General features: G+C 39.4%; 1 protein-coding gene across 10 annotated transcripts in view; it reads left to right on the forward strand.

Annotated features, from left to right (window-relative positions):
• Positions 1 to 20,010, forward strand: part of slc23a2 (solute carrier family 23 member 2) — a 37,465-nt gene extending 17,455 nt beyond the window's left edge. For 5 of the 10 annotated variants that reach the window (XM_076890998.1, XM_004547045.6, XM_076890997.1 and 2 more), the window contains 14 exons: positions 487 to 701; positions 3,212 to 3,310; positions 4,678 to 4,794; positions 5,739 to 5,896; positions 10,915 to 11,003; positions 11,147 to 11,214; positions 12,128 to 12,309; positions 13,289 to 13,409; positions 14,095 to 14,251; positions 14,389 to 14,536; positions 14,656 to 14,761; positions 14,876 to 15,143; positions 15,364 to 15,459; positions 15,921 to 20,010. In XM_076890998.1, the coding sequence (XP_076747113.1) occupies positions 487 to 701; positions 3,212 to 3,310; positions 4,678 to 4,794; positions 5,739 to 5,896; positions 10,915 to 11,003; positions 11,147 to 11,214; positions 12,128 to 12,309; positions 13,289 to 13,409; positions 14,095 to 14,251; positions 14,389 to 14,536; positions 14,656 to 14,761; positions 14,876 to 15,143; positions 15,364 to 15,459; positions 15,921 to 16,186 (2,090 nt within the window). In that variant the 3' untranslated portion in view covers positions 16,187 to 20,010. The remainder of the gene's footprint in view (positions 1 to 486; positions 702 to 3,211; positions 3,311 to 4,677; positions 4,795 to 5,738; positions 5,897 to 10,914; positions 11,004 to 11,146; positions 11,215 to 12,127; positions 12,310 to 13,288; positions 13,410 to 14,094; positions 14,252 to 14,388; positions 14,537 to 14,655; positions 14,762 to 14,875; positions 15,144 to 15,363; positions 15,460 to 15,920) is intronic. The other 5 variants (XM_004547047.6, XM_076890999.1, XM_004547048.6 and 2 more) reach the window with 1 other exon arrangement.
• Positions 20,011 to 20,278: the final 268 nt, after the last annotated feature.

Raw genomic sequence — 20,278 nt, forward strand, 5'->3', positions numbered from 1 at the left:
GAACAGTTACATGCTGATTTCTAGACCTGTGAGTAGTTTTCACTTCCCAAATCTTCTGTGAACTCTCTATCAGGATGTAAACAGATTATATAGCTCCAATAAGCGGATCTTACTTAATTAGAACTATGTCATAATTATTTCTTGTGCTTTTACAAAACTTCTTAACTTTGTCTTGGTTCTTCAAAAGACACCAGGTATCAATAATGCAGATCTTGAAGTGAAAAAGCAATATCTTAGCTAGTTAAATATGTATTGAACAATGGCTCATGATCCCTTAATGAACAGTTCAATTTAATTGTGTTTATGCTGTTGCTTTATTATTGTGAATCACACTAAGAATAAAAAAAAACAAAGTCTGAGAATTTAATATATTCCACCAGAAATTTTGACCCATCATCCCCTGCAGTGCCCTGATTTTATCACAGGAATGTTGCCCTTGTAAATAAATCAAATATTAATCCCTCCTTATCTGTCTCATTTTCTAAGCAGAAGAGGCACTCCTAGACGATGTAATCACCCTGAAGGATTCATCTGAAACCACACCACAACAAGACCAAGGAGTAACAGAGAACGAGAAAGAAGACGAAGACACAAGCATGGGCGTGGGGAAGAACACCACCTCCAAATCGATGGACAGCAGCAGTGAAGCAGGAAAATATGAAGAGGAGTGCAAACATGGGGCAAATTTCTACCCAATTCCGGTACATACAACCATAAATAAAATGTTCCCACAGAGACCACAGCCACACTTAAAGCATGCTTGTATAATGAAGACAAAGACAGGGGTTTGCACATAGTTGGGATTGTCCTACATCTCCTCACATTACTCTTTTCTGACTCACGCAATCATATTTGGCATTGCTTTTTGCCTGGAATGTGTTGGAGCAGAAAGTCGCACACGAACCTCTTACTTCATGGTCACTTAATGCATGCTGCAGCCAATACTTTTTCCATCCGTTTCCTCTGTTTGTCCTCTTGGCACCAGGCCGCTGCCTTATGTAGGTCAGTGGGCAAAATCACAACAGAGACATTTATCAAATCTGATTTCCTCCACACAAATATGCTTGTTAATTCTTATAGCTCCATTAAATTAAAACATAGCATGTTTTAAGAGATTCTTTTTCATACGTGTTTTACTTCTTGCAGGAGATTTGCCCATGTTCTGTGCTGACAAGAGAAGCTATTATGCTCCTTTTAAGTTTATATTTTTGGTCTACTAGAATTGCGTTGCATGATTCAAAGATTAAAATAATTCTTATTTATCTTACACTCTATCTTACTGAAGCCCTTAATAAAAGCCATTTGGGATTCTTTAACACTAAGCCAACTGATTGACTGCCCCTTACAATTAGGAGAGTGTGGACTGTTGTGCTCAGTCAGGTCTGTGCAGCAGAGATAACCATCTTCCAGATATCTGCAGTTGCTAATCCTGCACAGCCAAGAGAACGAAACTGTCGAAATCAGAGCGTTTAGAATAGTATGAAGTATGAACTTTTGCCTTGAGATGAATACTTGCACATACACTGTCTTTTAGACCCTGTTTCTTCTAGACTACTTAAAGAACACCTACCGTTAATTAATGCTTCATCTTAAATATGACCAACTTTTATTAGTGAAAATTACAAATGATTTTCTTATGGCCACTTCTCACAGTAAGGTTTATTATAGAGTTACCACCTGTATCTGGTTTTGGACCAGGGTAGATCCTCGACATGCGCAGGGATCAGGTCATGAGGTCTGGGGACTGGCCAAGATCCCCTTGAGGCGTCTTAAGACTGGAGAGGAGAGAGACATTTGGACTACCTATATGTTAGCATGTTGGTCCCATAACAAGGCCCCAGGTAACAGAAGGACTGACTATTTATAATTATCATCATCTTTATTTATAAAGCACTTTAAAACAACCACAGCTGACGTAAAGTGCTGTACATTGGAACTAAATCATAAAATTACATAAGATATAAATATAAGTAAAATAATTTGTAACTTGTAAGAAACCCCATGTGCTCTCCATTATTTGCACAGCTTTGCAGATTAAGTTTCACATACAGCACGAGTTAAAAATGAACCCAGCCTGTCCTACATGCAATATAAAATGACTGTTTACAGTTAACAATATCCATATTGTTTCCATACAGTCTAAAAGTGTTCACATTGAATAAGGTACTTTTTCATTTTAGAAAAAGTCTTAGTTGTATTAGCAGAATCTTTTTTCCCCTAAAGCAACTCTAATTTGGCACTTCTCCAGAATATTTCCATATAATGAAAAAATTAAAAACAAAACAAAAAACACACAAAAAAGAACCTGAAATTTCCTTCAGGAACTGGTGAAGATTTAAATAGTGCTAGCAAACATCCTTTCATGTCCTAAAAGAGGGGGGAAAACATGAAATTAATTTTCATGTGGCTTCTTAATACCCTTAAATGTTTAAATAATCAGGTGACACAGGTTAAGCAAGGTATAAACTACGATAAATCCTCCCATAGAGCTTTGAGGGTGACCATGGAGCCAGCTGGTTTCCTGTTAGAAACTTAGATAAGCTTTGTTCCCTCTTTAAAAGAATTTTCTCTGGAGGCATTTACTGAAGCTGTTCAGTGGAACACAAAGGGAAATAAAACATGAGCCTGACATTTTGTGTGCATTTAATTGTCCTGGTGATCTGACATGTTTCCCTGATAACCTTCAATATCCACTCCACCGCTCAGAGTTTAATCTGGAGGCCTATGCATGCCATATGTTTGCATGTGAGGACTGTAGAGTAAAAACTCTGGGTTTGGTGGGCACATTTGCATACACTCCTGACTATGCAAACTACTGCTTTCTCTCCTCCTCGTTGCTGATTGTTCTTAACCTGTGACAAATGCAGCAAAGCCGCACTCTCGTACATAAACCTCAAATGCATATTCAATTATTGAAATTTGTTTGAATGGTTACAAGTTTGCATACTGTAGGAAGCACATGTCCATGTCCAGGGGACATAAGTGCATCCGGCCTTCCACACTGCGTAACATATAGACTGGCGCACACACACAAATATTGACATTGCTTCAGCTTGCATGTTGGCACGCTGACAAAACCTACATTGAAAGCGAAAGGTATGAGCATTGCGCCAAACCTGCTTTTGAGAAACTGTGATTTTTGTTTTTTCCTGCATGCTCTGGCAAATTGGGATAGTAAAATGTTGACGTGAAACTCTTTGTATTTGTTTAGGTGGTGGTAAATGGAGTCAGCGGCGCCAGTGGTGACCAGGACACTGAGAACACAGAGCTGATGGCCATCTACACTAAAGATAATCAAGGAGGCGAAAAGGTAACTTAGGAGTAAAAACCGTCAAAGTGAATTCCTCATGAGTTTTTGTAGTCATCTTAAAGGATGTTTTTGAAAGAGCCAAGTCACTATTTCGGCACAATGACTCAAAAAGCATACTCATAAAGTGCTTTTGTTGACTCTGTGTTTTTTGTTTTTTTTTTTGTTAGCAGCGCTCAGCAAAACAATTTCAGTGATTTCCTTTTTTCCCCCCCAACTCATCTTTCACCTACATACTTGAGATTGTTATCAAAGACTGATTTATTAATAATAAAGCAAACAGCCCTCAATGCTCCACTGGTCTAAAGACCTAGTGATGTCTCTGTGATGTGTAGCAAAGTTTGCATTGTTTCTTTAAAAATCACATCCAGTAAGTTTTAATAGATGCTTTTCACCTTTTGTTTTGAGACAACAAAAATAAGTAAGCAAAGTTTTTATCTATTCTAAAAATGCTGACCTTAAATGTTATTGAAAAGGGGTATGCAAATCTTAAAGAAGTTTTTATTTCTCTAAAATGTTCTTCCCATAAAAGGCTGAATTTGCACTGATGCCGTAGCTACAGGATGTAGATCAGGGAATGTATACCCATGTCTTACATTGTTTATAAAAACAAGCCAAAGTGAGCTATGACCTCCATTTTTTTTTTTTAACAGTAAGTGGCAATCATGAAGCTTAAAACCTGTAATTATGATAAGTATCCATTCATGGGTTTTCCCTGAAAACAAAAGCCATATCATTATAAGTAAAACCCTTTCATGTGATTCACTATTTATAGTATAAACTTCTGCTGTAAACATGCTGTTGTTTTCAATTCTAATCTCCAAAGTAGAAGTTAGAAAAATTATGTTTTGTTGTTCTGTTTTCCTGGTTTATTTTTGTTTACATAAAAACTTTAACCTCATTGTAGTACAGAAAGATGCTGATGAGATATTTAGTAGAAAAGACCAACTCATCAGAATGACTCCTTATCTTCCTCTGTGGTTCTCTGCTCTCAATGTCACCATGACACTGCACTTTTCTGTAAGACAGAAATTTACCTCTGGTATTTTTCCATTCATAAAATTCCACAGATCGGCTCAGACATGTTCCACTGACGTAACATTATTTTCCAGTACATGTCATATAGCATGCATGTAAAGAGAAGTGTAGATTAACAGGATACAGTTTCTTTGTGTTTCATTGTCTGTGTAGAGCTCTGTCTGAGACATTTAACAGAGCTCTCCTCAGATCTGCTCTGACACGTTTCTCTTGCACTAACACAACATGTGGCAGCTATTTTCCTGTACATCCTATGTAAAGTACATGCACTGATGCAAAGGGAAGTGGATTAAAATGATAATAATACTGTTTGTGTTTCATTATGTGTGTAGAGCTCAATGTCTGAGACATTGGACAGTACAGACAGTATTGATGCAAGGAGGTCGGATATGATCTACACCATTGAAGACACCCCACCCTGGTATCTCTGTGTGCTCTTGGGATTACAGGTAAACCTACACATTAAATTGTTTTAACCTCCTAGGACCCTGCGTCCACATATGTGGACATCACATTTTGGGTTATTTAGACCAAAGTACTCAATTTTGCTGTACAGGGGCCTGATATCCACTTACGAGGACATTATACTGCTACTGTTCTATCAAAATTCTAAATGAATATCCTCATATGTGGCTCTCATTTTTCTTAGAAACAAAAATTAAGTAAAAAAAAAAAAAAATCTGGTAATTCTTTGTTTTTACATTCATGAGGACCCAATCAGCCCAACTATCAAAGAGAAATTAAAAATGCATGCTGTGGAAGAGTTTGGGTCTTAGAAGGTTAATATGGACTGAGAATGTCAAATACACACTCTATGATAAGGGTGTGGCAGATGCTTTTTAAGCTATGTTTTATGTCAGTGACGTCTATTTTTTTTTCCTTCTGTCCTCTTAATCCAACTGTGCTCAGAATATAAATCAGTTTAATAATCTGCCTGTTAAGAATGGTTAGCTGATGCATAAATGCAAATATTAAATTAACTGTTCAGTTCACCTGAGACTTCTTTGTGGTTTGCACAGGTAAACAGGCTAAACAGGCTTTTCTTTAGATTTGGGAATTTCCAGGTGGAGCAAGGTGGGAGCGGAACTGGATTGTCCACTCCCGTAGTAGAGAACTGGATGACTGGTACCCTGATTATAAATGGGGAAATAGACTAATCTGTTCTGGGAATATGGTAACCATATAAACAATGCAGATAGTTTCATTTGAGGGTCAAAGACTTCCCATTATATTTTCCACTTATGAGCCTGAAGGAATGATGGTGAGGATCCAAATTATAAAACGAAACATTTGTGCTTTGTTATCGGGGGCTTTTGGGAAGGGGGTGGACTAAATTTCTATAGTAGATGGTGGAAAAAAACAGGAACGACCTTCTGCCATCTTGTCTTTCCAGCACTACTTGACATGTTTCAGTGGAACCATTGCGGTGCCGTTCCTCCTCTCTGAGGCGATGTGCGTTGGCTTTGATCAGTGGGCAACCAGTCAGCTCATAGGGACCATCTTCTTCTGTGTGGGGATCACTACCCTGCTACAGACCACACTGGGCTGCAGGTATGCACACACACCTCTCTTCCCCCGCTGTCTCTCATCCCTGAGTAACTGTGAGTGTGTTTAGGCGTTACATGAACTGAGTAAATGAATTACATCTTTTTAATTTAGAGCTGCAGATTAGTCCAATTTGCATCCACAAAGATACGCACTACTACATACAAGCTTTATTTATCTTTTACGTGTAGTTTCTATCAAAATATGGATGAGTAGCATTTTAATTTCTCTGCTGTGTTTCTGTAATATTTTATGAAATTGAGACAACATGTGGTTCTTCTATTGCATCACTTCTGGCCAAGCAATGTGAAAAACACGGAAGCAATAACTGATTAACCACGGGCATGTCTTGGTCAGTAGTGACTTTTCCAGGAGGGATGGCCTGTTTACCAGTTTAGATGTGTGGAATGATTCGCTTTGACCCCCTTTCTCAAGAATGTATCGCGTTTTGTCTTCATACTTGTTTTTCTGGAAATACAAAGAATTAAACTCTTCATTTGGTAACGGTCCCTCTGCACTATTTCTACACTTTCTACTTTTGTTTGTTATTTACGACGAACATAAAATCAGACATGCTTAATGTGAGGTATGTTTTGTAATCGGTGATTCACCCTTATTCAGCTCTTAAGGTTATATCACTCCTATCACTTGCCAGAAAATAATGACTGGTATAAAATGTTATCTGTTGTCATGGATATTATCACATCTCTGGGGTCTGTTTTAATGAAAGTTGAGTTATGATGGCAAGAGGTGCTGTTTTTCTTTCATAAAGAAGGAGCAGTTGCGTGAGAGAACCCTGGCTCGTTTTCTTTCTTTCCTTTTTTTTTTTTATTATTAAACCTAATCTTTCAATCCTGTTGTGGAAGAGTCTTGGTCTCGTTATCATGCTGCACAGCAGCAGCAACACCGGCCAAATCACCTCACTCATATAAACCCAGACAGTCGCACACACAGGCTGTTCATTTTAACACTGACTCTATGACTTTTACTGATACTTTGATGGAAAGGAAAAAAGTGTGTGAAAGTTATCCTGCCTCCTCCTTTTATTTTATTAACAGACAAATAGTGGCTTAAAAATCAGCACCTTGTAGAAAAAGATATACACTCATCACATTACATGTGGTCACCTGTAAATCTCTAATCAGACAATCACATTAAGGATGCAGTTAGTCATCCAAACACAATGAGGAACTGATAACATTCAACCCAGCTGCGTGACTTTGGTGGCAGTTTGGGTATTTCAGAGACTGCCCCTTTACTGGGGTTTTATACACACACACACACACACACACACACACACACACACACACACACACACACACACACACACACACACACACACACAAATTTCCAGAAAGGTTTGAGCTGAGAGAAAGTCTCAGGTTACTTGTTAGAACTAAGGTAGGCATGTGAGCATCAACACATCAATCCTTGATGTGCTGTAGCAGTAGAAGGCTACTCTAGAAGCGATACACAAAGGACGATTAGGAAAAATTATGCCTGCTCAGATGGTCGATTTCTGCTGCAACACTTGCATAAGCTCACACACGCGTAAACATGGATCTAACCTATGAGCTGTCAACAAATTAGGCTGCTGCTGGTGATGCGATGGTGTGTGGACCCTTTTTATAGCTTACTTTGAGCCTCTCAAGTCCAGCTGAAGATCATTTAGCACCACAGCTTACCTCAGTGTTGTTGTTGACCCTGTTGTTATCCTATTCACAATAACCATCTTCTAGTGGCTGTTTTTGTCCGGCTAATGCACCTTGTCACGAAGTTCGTATGATCTCAGGCTGTTTGTTTTGAAAGCAACAGTGAGTTTACTTGACTGAAATAGCCTCCCGAGTCACCGGAGTAATCTCAGTGCACTTCTATGAGCTCAAATTGTGGTCATAAATTGTGTGTGTGTGTGTGTGTGTGTGTGTGTGTGTGTGTGTGTGTGTGTGTAAGAGTGAGTGAGTGAAAGAGTGAGTGAGTGAAAGAAAGAAAGAAAGAAAGATTTTGTGTGTGGACTTGGCCAAAAAAATATGTGTGCAACTCTGCGCTCAAGTTCCAAGTGTGGATTTTGACCCTATTTTTCTTCTTTCAGCTGATTGGTCAATGTCATGTCAATCACAAATGTAACTGTTTAACTGTTGTCCTCCTCTTCTGGGTCTGTACTTTCATTAAAAAAAAAGTTTTTAGGGATGAGTCACTGGACAACAGCACAACCCCAAGTAGATTAAACCCTCTGAAACCCTTTTGACAACTAATAAATTAATAGCAACTACAGCTGATACATTTGGCCAGTTCCTCCACTATTAACTGTAATACATGAAACATTAATTGGGGCTGTCATACCTTCAGAAAGTGATTTAGTCCTGAATCGTCACTGATTTGTGCAAGCTGAGCAAACAGCCTTACGTTTATTGGTAATTTTATTAGCCCATTGTCTTGTCCTTTTTTTCCCACAACTTATTTTACAGACAGTTCATGTGGACATATAATGGGTCAATCTGAAAGTGAAGAAGCTGCCCCCTGTTGGACAATGTGGCAAACTATTTCAGACACTCTATACAACTTGCATTTTAACATTTGAGTTTAGTCCTCATTTCCATTTAGATGTTGATATGTTTCTGTGACAGAACAGATCTGGAGACTACAAAACTGACAGCTCTGCAAGGGTTAGTGGTCTCCAACGTCTGAAGACATAGTCTAACAATGTAGTGAAAATATTCTGTGTTTTAGGACCACAACAGTGCTGCATCCCACTTTTCCCATAATGCGTCCCACTAAAATCTGATTGCCTGGTAAATATCTACATCTTTCAGTGTCTGTGCCAATTATCAGCCACAAATGTAATGTCTCAGCATCAGGCTGAGGTTAATATCAGCTTTTGATATCAGCAGAAAAGGACAGATTTTTGTTTTGTTTTTGTTTTTTCGGCTGCTGATTAGTTGTTATAGTTTAAAAAGTAAATTCTGTACTTGCAAAATATTTTTTTCCCCCTGTGAACTGATGAGTTTCTATCAAAATATAAACTTTATCTCCAGTCTTACATGATGCTATAAATGCCAGAAAAAGGATCATTAAATATGTAGATTGTATATGTTTACTGATTGAGTAGTAGAGTGCTCAAAAACATCTAAAACATAAATCACATGCTCAGTTTTTGCTTTTTCATAGAAAAGATGGGGAGGGGGGAGACTGAAACACAGTCTGGTCTTTTTTTTCTTTTTTTTGTTAAGCCCGTCATTGTTGCCATACCAGCAGCTTCCCCTCTCTCAGGCAGTGCTGCCCTGATGTCACAGACGGTGCTTATCTGTCCATCTCTCAGTGGATTCGTTTCTCCAGAGAAATGTCACTGAATGGAAACCACTAAGGGAGGGAGAGGATAAAAGCAGGGGGGAAAGGGAGACAGCAACAGTGTATCTGTAATAGTCATACTCCATCACATCTGGATTGTTTATAATGTACCAGATAACTCCCTAACAATGAAGGAAAAAAAAAAAAGAAAAAATGAAGAAAAAGGCAGATCAGCATGGACAAAAACTGTTATTCTAGGCTGATTATTTATGCATATCCCAGCCCATCAGTCCTCTGGGCCTCTCTCTGTTCATTAGAATGTCATGTTGGTGCTCAACATTTAAATATTTCTTCACCTGACTATTTCTCTAACTGCATGTTCAAACCTGTTAACAAGCCTGGTTACAGACATATTCATCCCTGCTCAGATTTCTTCAGCTATCAAGTGACTGACTCGATCGTATCCACAGTGATAGACTGAATGCAGGACGAGGGGGGGGGAAGGTTTGGAGATGTGTACTGAGGAATGACGCAGAAGAACACGTGCAGAGCTGTAAAGAGGTGGAAAGTGGGTGGGGGTGATATGCAGTGAAGATTTCTGAGTCATCGTGCCAAGTGAGGTCAATCAAAAAGGGCAAAATGCTTTTCCAGGAAAGGTGAAAGTGTCTCTCTTTTTACCCAAAGTGTCCTGCTTGTGTGCACAGCTGCTACCTGCAAACATGAGACTTGTATACACAGAAATGTTTAGTGATTTGTTTTACAGTTACACATTGAAGCACACATGAAGCCTACATGACGAAACAGATTTTAAAAATGAAAAGCAAAGAAAACATTACAGCAATAATGATAAACATGAAAAGGGTAAAAACACGGGGATAAAGTTGAGTTAAAAATATTTTGTTTTATGGAGCCAACCATCAATCTTGAGGCCCACATAAAATTTTCTGGAGTTTTTTCATTGATTTGTATATTTGCACTGACAAGAAGACTTTTAGTCGAAACAAACAGATGTGCTGCCAATTCATAATTAGCGCTCATGAAATCTCACTTCCTCTTAAGAAACATTTCCTTTTTCCTTCCCACTACCTCTCCTCTTTTTAACTGTCCTTAGATTAGTCAGCAGCAGTCCAGGTGTATTCTCATGCAATACTGTCAGTGATGTTTTTAAAAAAATGGAAATCAAGGTCAGGTGGAGCAGCATGTGGGGGAGTACTTGTGAACACTCATCTAATTTTGGCTCACTGAAACTAAAAATGATACTTGGTCTAGTCTAGTTTTTAATGATTGTACTGCTAGGGTTACAAATCAGAAGTTCTTAATTGAAACCAGATATGACTAAAACCCCCTGAAGTTTGGCAAAAATGTCCCAAATGTGACTAATTTTTAAACAGCCACACTTCCTAAACTATTTCTACAACTTTGATGAAATTTAGCTTATGTGAAGTCTGTTTTTAACTCTTGTCAAAACATTTTATGCAGCTAGTGAAAGTGTTTCACAGCACCTCAGCTAGATGGGGTATCTCACCCTAGACAAGCAGATTTGGCTCCAATTAAATTATGAATTGAGGCTGAATAACCCTGTTTTTAAATTGTGAACTGTCAATAAATACATTTTGAAAAAGGTCATCTTTTTGTTCAGTACATCACAACTAACCTGAAATGGTTCTCTTATTTCTTAAAGAGATGGCTTAGTTGGCTTAAGTGTTTAATATCTAAAGTGAGCTTTTCATGTTTTTCAGGCTTCCTTTGTTTCAGGCCAGTGCTTTCGCCTTTCTCGCACCAGCCAGAGCCATCCTGTCACTGGAGAAATGGAAGTGCAACAACACAGGTGAAGAGAGGACTGTCATCTATCTTTACTTTACAATATATTATATCTCAATGGTCTGGCTGGCTTTCAGTGGGAAAGCCTTGCAAAGATCTGTGATTCGTTGGTTTCTGATCGCTCATCTCCTCGTCTTTTTCCACAAGCAGATATTCCAGCATTAAACGGTACAGAGCTCCTCAACACAGAGCACATTTGGCAGCCCAGGATACGAGAGGTAAGGCAAAGAAACATGCACACGCTCACACATGCACTCACTCACACTGTTCCAAACCACATCTTTGTGGGAAGGGGTGACTGACTTTACTGCAGGTTTTCTCTAAATGTTGTTGAACTGCACTTAAATAACACATTTTTGAACAACTAAATTTGAAAAGTATGTCTGTTAAGCTGATGTTTAAAAAGTTGAACATTGTATATATGCTGCTAAAATAGAGACATTACTGTTTTCTATATGTCTGCAGGGTTTGGGTTTGTGTGACACATGCTCTTAATTTGCGTTAACCTTTTGCATTTGCGTAAGCCGGTTGAGTAATTGTTTGTTATGTGACACGTGAATGAGGCGAAACTCGATCAGACTGAATCAGATTGTTGAATGAAGGAACAGACGTTTGATAAAATGTGACAGAGGAGAACAGAAAGACCAGGCAAACAGGATTATCGCTGTCAGTGCTGCCGACTCTGTTACCTTGTGCTATACAATCACAGTGTTTGCTTTTAATTCATAAATTTGAGGGTTTTTATTTAATGCTTAAGTACTGATATGTGCAAGTACAGTGTAAACAGACCTAGTTAATACTAAGCAAACTGACAGTGAGCAGTCTCACAATAGCCTCACGTACAAAACCTTACTTTGTGTTTTGATTTATGAAAATGTTCATTTTGCATGAATCTTGGTAGGTAGGTAGGTAGGTATGTATATATACACACATCTACGTGTGTGTGTGTGTGTGTGTGTGTGTGTGTGTGTGTGTGTGTGTGTGTGTGTGTGTGTGTGTGTGTGTGTGTGTGTGTGTGTGTGTGTGTGTGTGTGTGTGTGTGTGTGTGTGTGTGTGTGTACATATATGTCAGCTCACGTGTTTCTTCAGAACAGAAATGTATTTATTTATTATTTATTTTTGTTTTGACAGATCCAAGGTGCCATCATTGTGTCATCCATGGTTGAGGTGTGCATTGGCATGCTGGGTCTCCCCGGGATGCTCCTGAAATACATCGGACCTCTGACCATCACTCCCACCGTGGCCCTCATCGGCTTGTCTGGTTTCCAGGCTGCAGGGGAGAGGGCTGGAAAACACTGGGGTATTGCTATGCTGTAAGTATGGACACGCCAATGTGTCCTCAATAACACTGTCTTTAAAAAGACACTATCTAGAGTTTGTTTGTCTATGGGGAAAACATGCCATTGGTAAGTCAAAATTTCGGGTTAGTATCTCAAAAGTTCAAGGTATGTCTGAGTTGAGATGATTCAAAATTTTGACTTACTTGGCAAGTTGGGTTTTTTTTGTTGTTTTTTTTTTTTATTTAAATTCTTTGTTTTCAGTTATGGAAACAACATAGTTTTCCTTTTAAATGTTTTCGTCATGATACATTTAGAGGTACATTTAACTTTTTTTTTTTTTTTTTTTTTTTTTTTTTTTTTTTTTTTTTTGACAGCTGGGGTGTAACATTGTGGTGCTTTCCAGTTCCATATAAATTATATTCCTATACTCTACTATAGAAGCGTTGCATGATTTACAGTTTAAATAAAATATCCCTATTTATTTCATACTCAACTTTGGTTCAGTCCATCTGTCCTAGCGTCTCTCCCTTTAAGACAGCTTTCTTCTGATTGGCTGCCCCTCACAGACAGAGGGTTGAAACAACAGGTGGGTGGGTCTTCTCTAGTTAAAGCCAGACCTGAGTGGCTAAGATGACCACACTAAAACTTAATCTAGGAAGCACTTAACCCTGGATCATGTGGGCTGTGAAGCTACAGAGGGCTGATTCATGAAGGATGATGCACTTCATAATGTGACGTTCAGGTGGTGTGACATCAGCTTCTGCTGTGTCATAGCTGTTTACACTGTAGCTCGAGGGCCTCTTCTCTCGCCCACAGGAATTGAGGTATTGTGGCTGTAATTGCAACTAATTTCTTGGGCCGTTAGGATAATTGATTGGCTCTTAAGCCTCTGGAGTCCTTGTCAGACATAGGCAGGACTTAAAGGAATATGTTTGCAGAATTGGTTGTCATGCAGAGAATATGCGGTATAACATGTCACCACTAAACTTAGGAGGATTGGTTCTCTCTGCAGGACTATCTTCTTGGTGCTGCTCTTCTCTCAGTATGCCAGAAATGTTCACTTTCCTCTGCCCATCTACAAAGCCAAGAAGGGCTGGACATCCTATAGGCTCCAGGTCTTCAAAATGTTTCCTGTAAGTACACAACATGCTGTAAGTGCCTGCATACAAACAGTGTCTAGACTTTTTGCTTTCATTCCAATTATTAATATTTTTCTCTCTTGTAAGTCACAAATTATTCAGCAGAGCAAACGTCCGTCTCCCCAGGTTGTCTGAGCACTGTGTAAATCAGTCACTTTCTTCCCCCTGCTGGTGAAGTGATTAAAAACACCATTAAATTATTTATTTGCTGCTCTTATTTTAATTTATACCTTTTTCATGAAACGATCTCAAATTACTTTTATGTCTTTTTATTGGCCTCAGGTCTTATGCTGCAATGCTTTTAAACTAATCATTAAATGATTTTTTTTTCCTAGTCCAAATGTGTAGAATGGTTAGTCCACATGTGAAGTCAGACAGCATGATGTGAACAAAGCTGTATCCAAAGAAGATCCAAACACTCACCTCCTGATGTATTAGTTTATTAGCTTCTAGGATAAACAGGTCTAAGTATAACCAAGGCAAATTTAATTTAATAAACTGATGCATACACCCCAAAAGGTCATGATTTCTTTCACATACTCTGCATATAAACAGATAGCTGGAGAGAAGTAATAAAAACATATACAAAAAGGGTAAAGGGTGTTGTTGTTTTTTTTTTCTTCATGTTTTTGATGTTATGTAAAAGTCTGATAAGCTTTTTCTTTTCTCTTTCATGCAGATCATAATGGCCATTCTCATGTCGTGGCTGTTATGTTTCATTTTCACTGTGACCGACGTTTTCCCACCAGATAAGGACAAATACGGTTTCTACGCCCGCACAGATGCACGTCAAGGGATCCTCTTAGTTGCACCATGGTTCAAAATCCCCTACCCCTGTGAGTGTGTTAATGAAGAGGAAGGTCTACAAATTGTATATATGCTGTAGACTGACTATAGAAATATAATATGAAAGTTTAAAGTTGGCATTAAGCATGATGATGGATAAAAATACCAGCATGTTTTACCTCTACAGTCCAGTGGGGCGTTCCCACGGTGACGGCTGCAGGTGTGATCGGTATGATGAGCGCTGTGGTGGCCAGCATCATCGAGTCAATTGGAGATTACTACGCCTGCGCTCGGCTGTCGTGTGCTCCTCCGCCTCCCATCCACGCCATCAACCGGTAACCTTTGTTTTTCCACCTCCTTATTTGCTCTCATACTTCAGTAGTTCGTCACAAACAGCCCAGGCAGTTTACTGTCTGGTCCGAACTATAATTATGATGTTTTTTTGTCTCTGCAGGGGAATATTTATAGAAGGCATTTCCTGTGTGCTGGATGGTCTTTTCGGGACAGGAAATGGCTCTACTTCCTCCAGTCCAAATATAGGCGTCCTGGGAATCACAAAGGTAACACACTATATGTTTTGGGGTTTTTTTTTATTCTTTATTTACTTTTTCTGTATTCATGTTACCTGCTCTTTATTTAAAAAGGTGTTTTAAAAGTCTTAATTGGTTCTCCAGGTGGGCAGCAGGCGTGTAATCCAGTATGGAGCTGCCATGATGCTGCTGCTGGGGCTCGTGGGTAAATTCAGTGCCCTCTTTGCCTCTCTGCCTGACCCAGTCCTGGGAGCGTTGTTCTGCACCCTGTTTGGTATGATTACAGCAGTGGGACTGTCCAACCTGCAGTTTGTCGACCTCAACTCCTCCAGGAACCTCTTTGTCTTGGGCTTCTCGATCTTCTTTGGCCTGATGCTGCCGAACTACCTCAAACAGAACCCACTGGTCACCGGTGAGTGCACGGAAGGGAAATCAAACTTTCAGTCACTCATTTTCACTTTTACAAGGAGCACCAGTAACAGTAGGAGAGTGCTGTGGGTCAGGAAGTAGTTGTTTGTCAATCAGAAGTTCAGTGACTTCTCCAATCCAGAGATTAGATCAGTTTAACTTTGTGTCAGTGCTGTAACTTCAAAAACAAATTGTACTACATTCACGACTTCTGTCTTTCTCAGGCATTGTTGAAATTGACCAAGTGCTAAATGTGCTCCTCACCACTGCAATGTTCGTCGGAGGGTCTGTCGCCTTCATTTTGGACAATACCATCCCTGGTAAGGTTTTTAATTTCATTAGTTTGAACAAGAATGAATGTTTTCACATTTAATAGTGTTTTAAGTTATTGCTGCTTGAGAAAGTGATGGTAGTTTGTTGGAGCGTGCAAAAAAGTTTTTAAGGAACACGATCATAACATGTGGCTGTGACTGCCAAGCAGGTACAGGTATCGTACAAGGCACTACATGTGGGGGGTGGTCGTATGTCTGATCCTCGAGGTCATGCTGGGAAAGGTGGAAGAAAACATGGCTGAGAGAGTCGTCTGAGCGTAACCTGCTGCCACCTGGAAAATCAACTGAAGATGAATGGGCGGAGGCGCATCTTACGAATTTCTTTCCATCTTCACAAACATCAGAAAGTCACAGCAGCAGCAGAAGACTTGTGGAGCTTGTTCCTTGTTAGCCTGGACTTTTAATTGTGAACTTTAAGGCACTCATTATTAATCTCTCTCTATCCTCAGGTTCTCCTGAAGAACGAGGTATTAGGAAGCTGAAACGCGGTTCTGGTCTTAGTGCAGCAGAACTGGAAGGGATGAGATCCTACGACCTGCCGTTTGGAATGGACTTCATCCGCAGACACCGAATCTTCAAGAACTTCCCCATCAGCCCAACGTTCACAGGCTACCATTGGGGGCGGCTACAGGGAGCCTGCAGGAACAGAATGGGACACGGGGATGGGGCAAAGGGAGGGGAGGGCGGCGCAGCACTGGGAGAGAGTCGGGTATAACCAGCAGGCTGGAGAAACCTTGAAATGGTTGAATTTTGGGGAGCAAGGGATGGTACACTAAGTCAACATAATGGGGGAGTGGAGGACAGAAGCGGCACTGGATTGTGTGGAAGAAAATGTGATGCACCAACCCCCCCCCCCTTCCCACCCTGTCACTATATGCGTTTATTTTCTATAGCTTGTATCAGTCTCTTCCCACTTCCCACTATGCTATTTTAAGCATGCTATAGCAAGCCACAGCATGCTATAAAAGATGTCACCATGTGGAGATCAGTCTGTTTGTGTGCATGTGTGCATGGAGTAATCCAGGAGGAGACAGATGGATGTCAGGCAGTCGGAGCTGAATGTCTAATGGCTCACTCACTCATGATCGCTGCTAACTGAGACAGCCCAAATTATGTTGCATACATTCTTCTCAAAGCACAGTAGATTGAAATATGGGACTTGAGCATCATGTTAGGAATCGTTCCCCTCTGGATTTGTTATGCAACCACACATGCACACACCAGCAGCCACTGTAGATCAAGCACGAGCACTGCATTGCACAACAGGGGGTCATGCAGAATGATGGAAGTAGTTTGTAGGGTCCCCTTAGCCATGTGAAGTGATTGTGAGATTTATTTTTGTAGTACCTCCTTCCTGAGTTCAAAGTAGAATGTCACTTCACAGATTCTTCAGTAAAACACGCTCACGCTAAAGAGGCTCGCATCCCATATTATTTCATAATGAAGTGCTAATATTCAGAAGACTTCTCCCATATTACTGGGCAGAAAAGAAAATCACTAACATACCGGTTTACATTTATTTAGATTATGTCAGTATTATTCATCAGTTGTTAACAGGACCAAAACTCTGCCTTTCCTGAACATGCTCGTTAAAGTTTTAATTTAAATCTGCTACCCTTTATTTACTTTACATGCTGGCTCTTAACTAATGAGACAAGCTTTTAATAATGCCACTATCATCATGGTGACGGCAGAGGATTTATAAGAGCTGCATTAATGCGCACAGTAACACGGACATGTGGCCTTGTCAGGGAGACCTTGTGTGAGTATATATGAAACTGATGAATGATGACATGAGAATAAGTGTTCTCGCACAGCTCCATGTGGGACTTGTCTCACAGTTTTGGGGTCACTGTGGATGTATATTAAGGTAGGATTTACCTAAAGGCTATATAATTGTACTGGGAGGTAAGGACAGTGTATTTTGCTGACTATAGAGTATATAAATCTAACAGTTTCTTTCTTTTGTGCCCTTCATCAGCTCACATGTGCAGTGTGGCAGTTTGGGGGGGGTTCTTTTTTTCCCAGACAGTCATGACGTATCAATGTTTACTTGTTTAACTCTGGTCATGACTTTTTCTTCACATTCCTGCTCTCCCTCAGTCATCAATACGCGCTCTCTTTCATCTCCTACTAAGTTTCAAAGCATTTGCAGTCTGTACGGTATTAACCCAGGCGTGCCCCTCACCCCAAAAACAGAGCCACTCTTTTCTGACCACACTGTGTGCCTCTGCTGCTTCTATGTATAAAGAGCAGCTTTTGAAAAAAATACCACAGAGTTGGCAACAATATAAAAAAATGATGCATAGAAATAAAGAGTAGCCCACTTGAGATTTTTATAAAACCAAAACGCTCAAAGCTCTTTATTTGTATTTCTGCTGTTCTGTTACCATATACCAAAACTTTTCATTGACATTTGTTGCTACTGAGAGACGTGATTAGTTTAGTCTCATTCCAGATTCCCCCATTTTTATCTCTTATTAAAGCTATTTATTTATTTATGGGGGGTTTTAAAAAAGAAAAAGTCTAACGGGTTTATGCGTCCCTTTCAGAATAGAATAGTGTGTTTTAGTTTACTTGTTGAAGCCCTGTAAAGACCGGTAATGATTGACAGCTACTCCTGCCCTCCGCCCCAGCTCCAATCGGTACTTTTAGAAGGTCACCCGGCGAGAGAGGCTTTGAAAGGGTTGTTTCTGACGTAATATAAAAGCTGCTTCTATTTCATTCCATTTCTATCATGTTGCATTTGAAAGCAAAAGATGAACACTTTTAAATGTCGAACTGGATAGTTCAGAATTTACAGATCAGGGCCTTTTTACTACGAAGTACTGTTTGCACATGTAATGGTGCCAAGAAGACTGGGGTCCAGATGACTTCATACGCACTAACCTGGAAACCTGAAATATTACTACAGTGCTTTTGAAGACTTTAAAGGAGGTGTGAACATTAATGACCTAATTAAAACAGGTCCAGCTGTAGTTCCATTTATGACATACTGCTCTGATTTGGTGACGTCTCATACTTTGTTACGCCAAAATAAACCATAGTTATTAATTATGTGACCCTTAATATCTACAGGGGCGTCACTCTTTAGGTAGGGTTAAAGGTGTTGGGACATTTTTATAGATTTCCATTTGTTTGTCAAATAAAATATGCAATTACAGTAATATAATTTGCGTTGACTATACCGCTGAAACTCCTTACGAGGTCGCAGACTGATTTTTCCAAAATACTGAATGACCATCCAGAGTAGATGGTAAAAAAACAGAGTAATGATGTCACAAAAGAGCCCAGGGTTAGAGATAACTGACGTGCGAAAACTGTAAATCTAAAACCTCATCTCCCTCGTTTAAATTATTGGCTGACTTGCAAAGGGACTTTACCAGGTGGTTGGTAAAATAAGCAGTGTGTTGTTGGCACTCCAGCTGATGTGTCGTGACTATGTAACCTAGCTCTAAGAGCTGGCAGTGATCAAAGTCAGACTTTTAAGCAGCTTCCACGGAGATAGAGGGTAGTTTTGGGGGGGTTGGCCCCTGCTGTAGTAAATTTCTGGCATGCACATGACTCGTGACCTTGTTTTCTGTGTCATATCATGTTCATGCAACCAGCACTTCTCCCATCACATCAGTCTCTCCTTGCACACTCTTGGCCCTGCAGTGAAGATGCATCTGTGTCCTCGTGATTGGTGTACCTTGTTTTTCTCCTCTGGAATTTTTATTGTCACCATTTCTGAATGCAGGAGGAGGACACACCCGTTGGTCACCTTATTAAGAGCCTGTTGTTTATCAAGCAGCTGAGTGAAACCTGCCTTATCGCTTAATGTGAAGATGAACATGGGATGTCTTTGTGCCTCATGGCAGCTTCCTCCAGTTTTTTATTATTGTACTCCTGTCTTATTGTAGGATTTAGTACACATGCACCTCTCGCACAGCTGTGAAAGAAGCAGCCAGTTACAGTAAAAAACAAAATAAAAACATTGTTTCTGGTTTGAATTACATTCACATGGCTCTTAAAAAGGTGACCATAAGGTGCGTAACACAAAGACATCAATCCCTTTCAGTTATTTTGAAGGGGTCATTACCTGGAGACTATACTTCTGTGTATTAAGTGTTCTATCTTTTTAAATGTTTTTTTTTATATACATAGTTTTTATGTTTTTGCAAGCAAATATTTGTAAGAAACGAATCATAACTTTGAATCTTAAATCATGCTGGAAAGCGCACCATTTTCTTGTACTTTTTATTTAAAAAGTAAATACATTTTAACCCTATTTCAAATCTGTGGTTTGGTGGAATCCTGTTTATCTTTTCATATTGTATTTTTTTACTCTAACATTGTTTTCTGTCCATGTTAACACATTACCAATATAAATCCAAGAACAAGCTGAGAAACTTTAAATAGATGTAAAAACACAAATGTATATTTAATGGAGTAAAGTTTGCTAAACATTCTGGAATATAAATTGTGTAAACTAATTGTAGCAACAAAATGTTTTATTCTTTGTCCCTAAAACTATTTAATAAGATGTTACTGAATGAATTTAGTCTTCTGTCTTTTTTTTTTTTTTTTAAATTGTCACCATTCCTCCTTTTCGCTCACACAGCAGCAACTAAATACATTTAAGCATGTAGACATCGTCAAGACCACCTGCTGAAGTTCAAACTAAGCACCAGAGCGTGATTTTAAGTGACTTTTGATGTTACATGGTTGTTGATACCCAATAGGCTGATCTAATTATTTCTCAAACTGCTGGATTTTCCCGCACAGTCATCTCTAGGGTTTACAGAGACTGGAATACAAACCAGGC

This window comes from Maylandia zebra, linkage group LG12, assembly GCF_041146795.1.
Source record: "Maylandia zebra isolate NMK-2024a linkage group LG12, Mzebra_GT3a, whole genome shotgun sequence".
Lineage (NCBI taxonomy): Eukaryota > Metazoa > Chordata > Actinopteri > Cichliformes > Cichlidae > Maylandia > Maylandia zebra.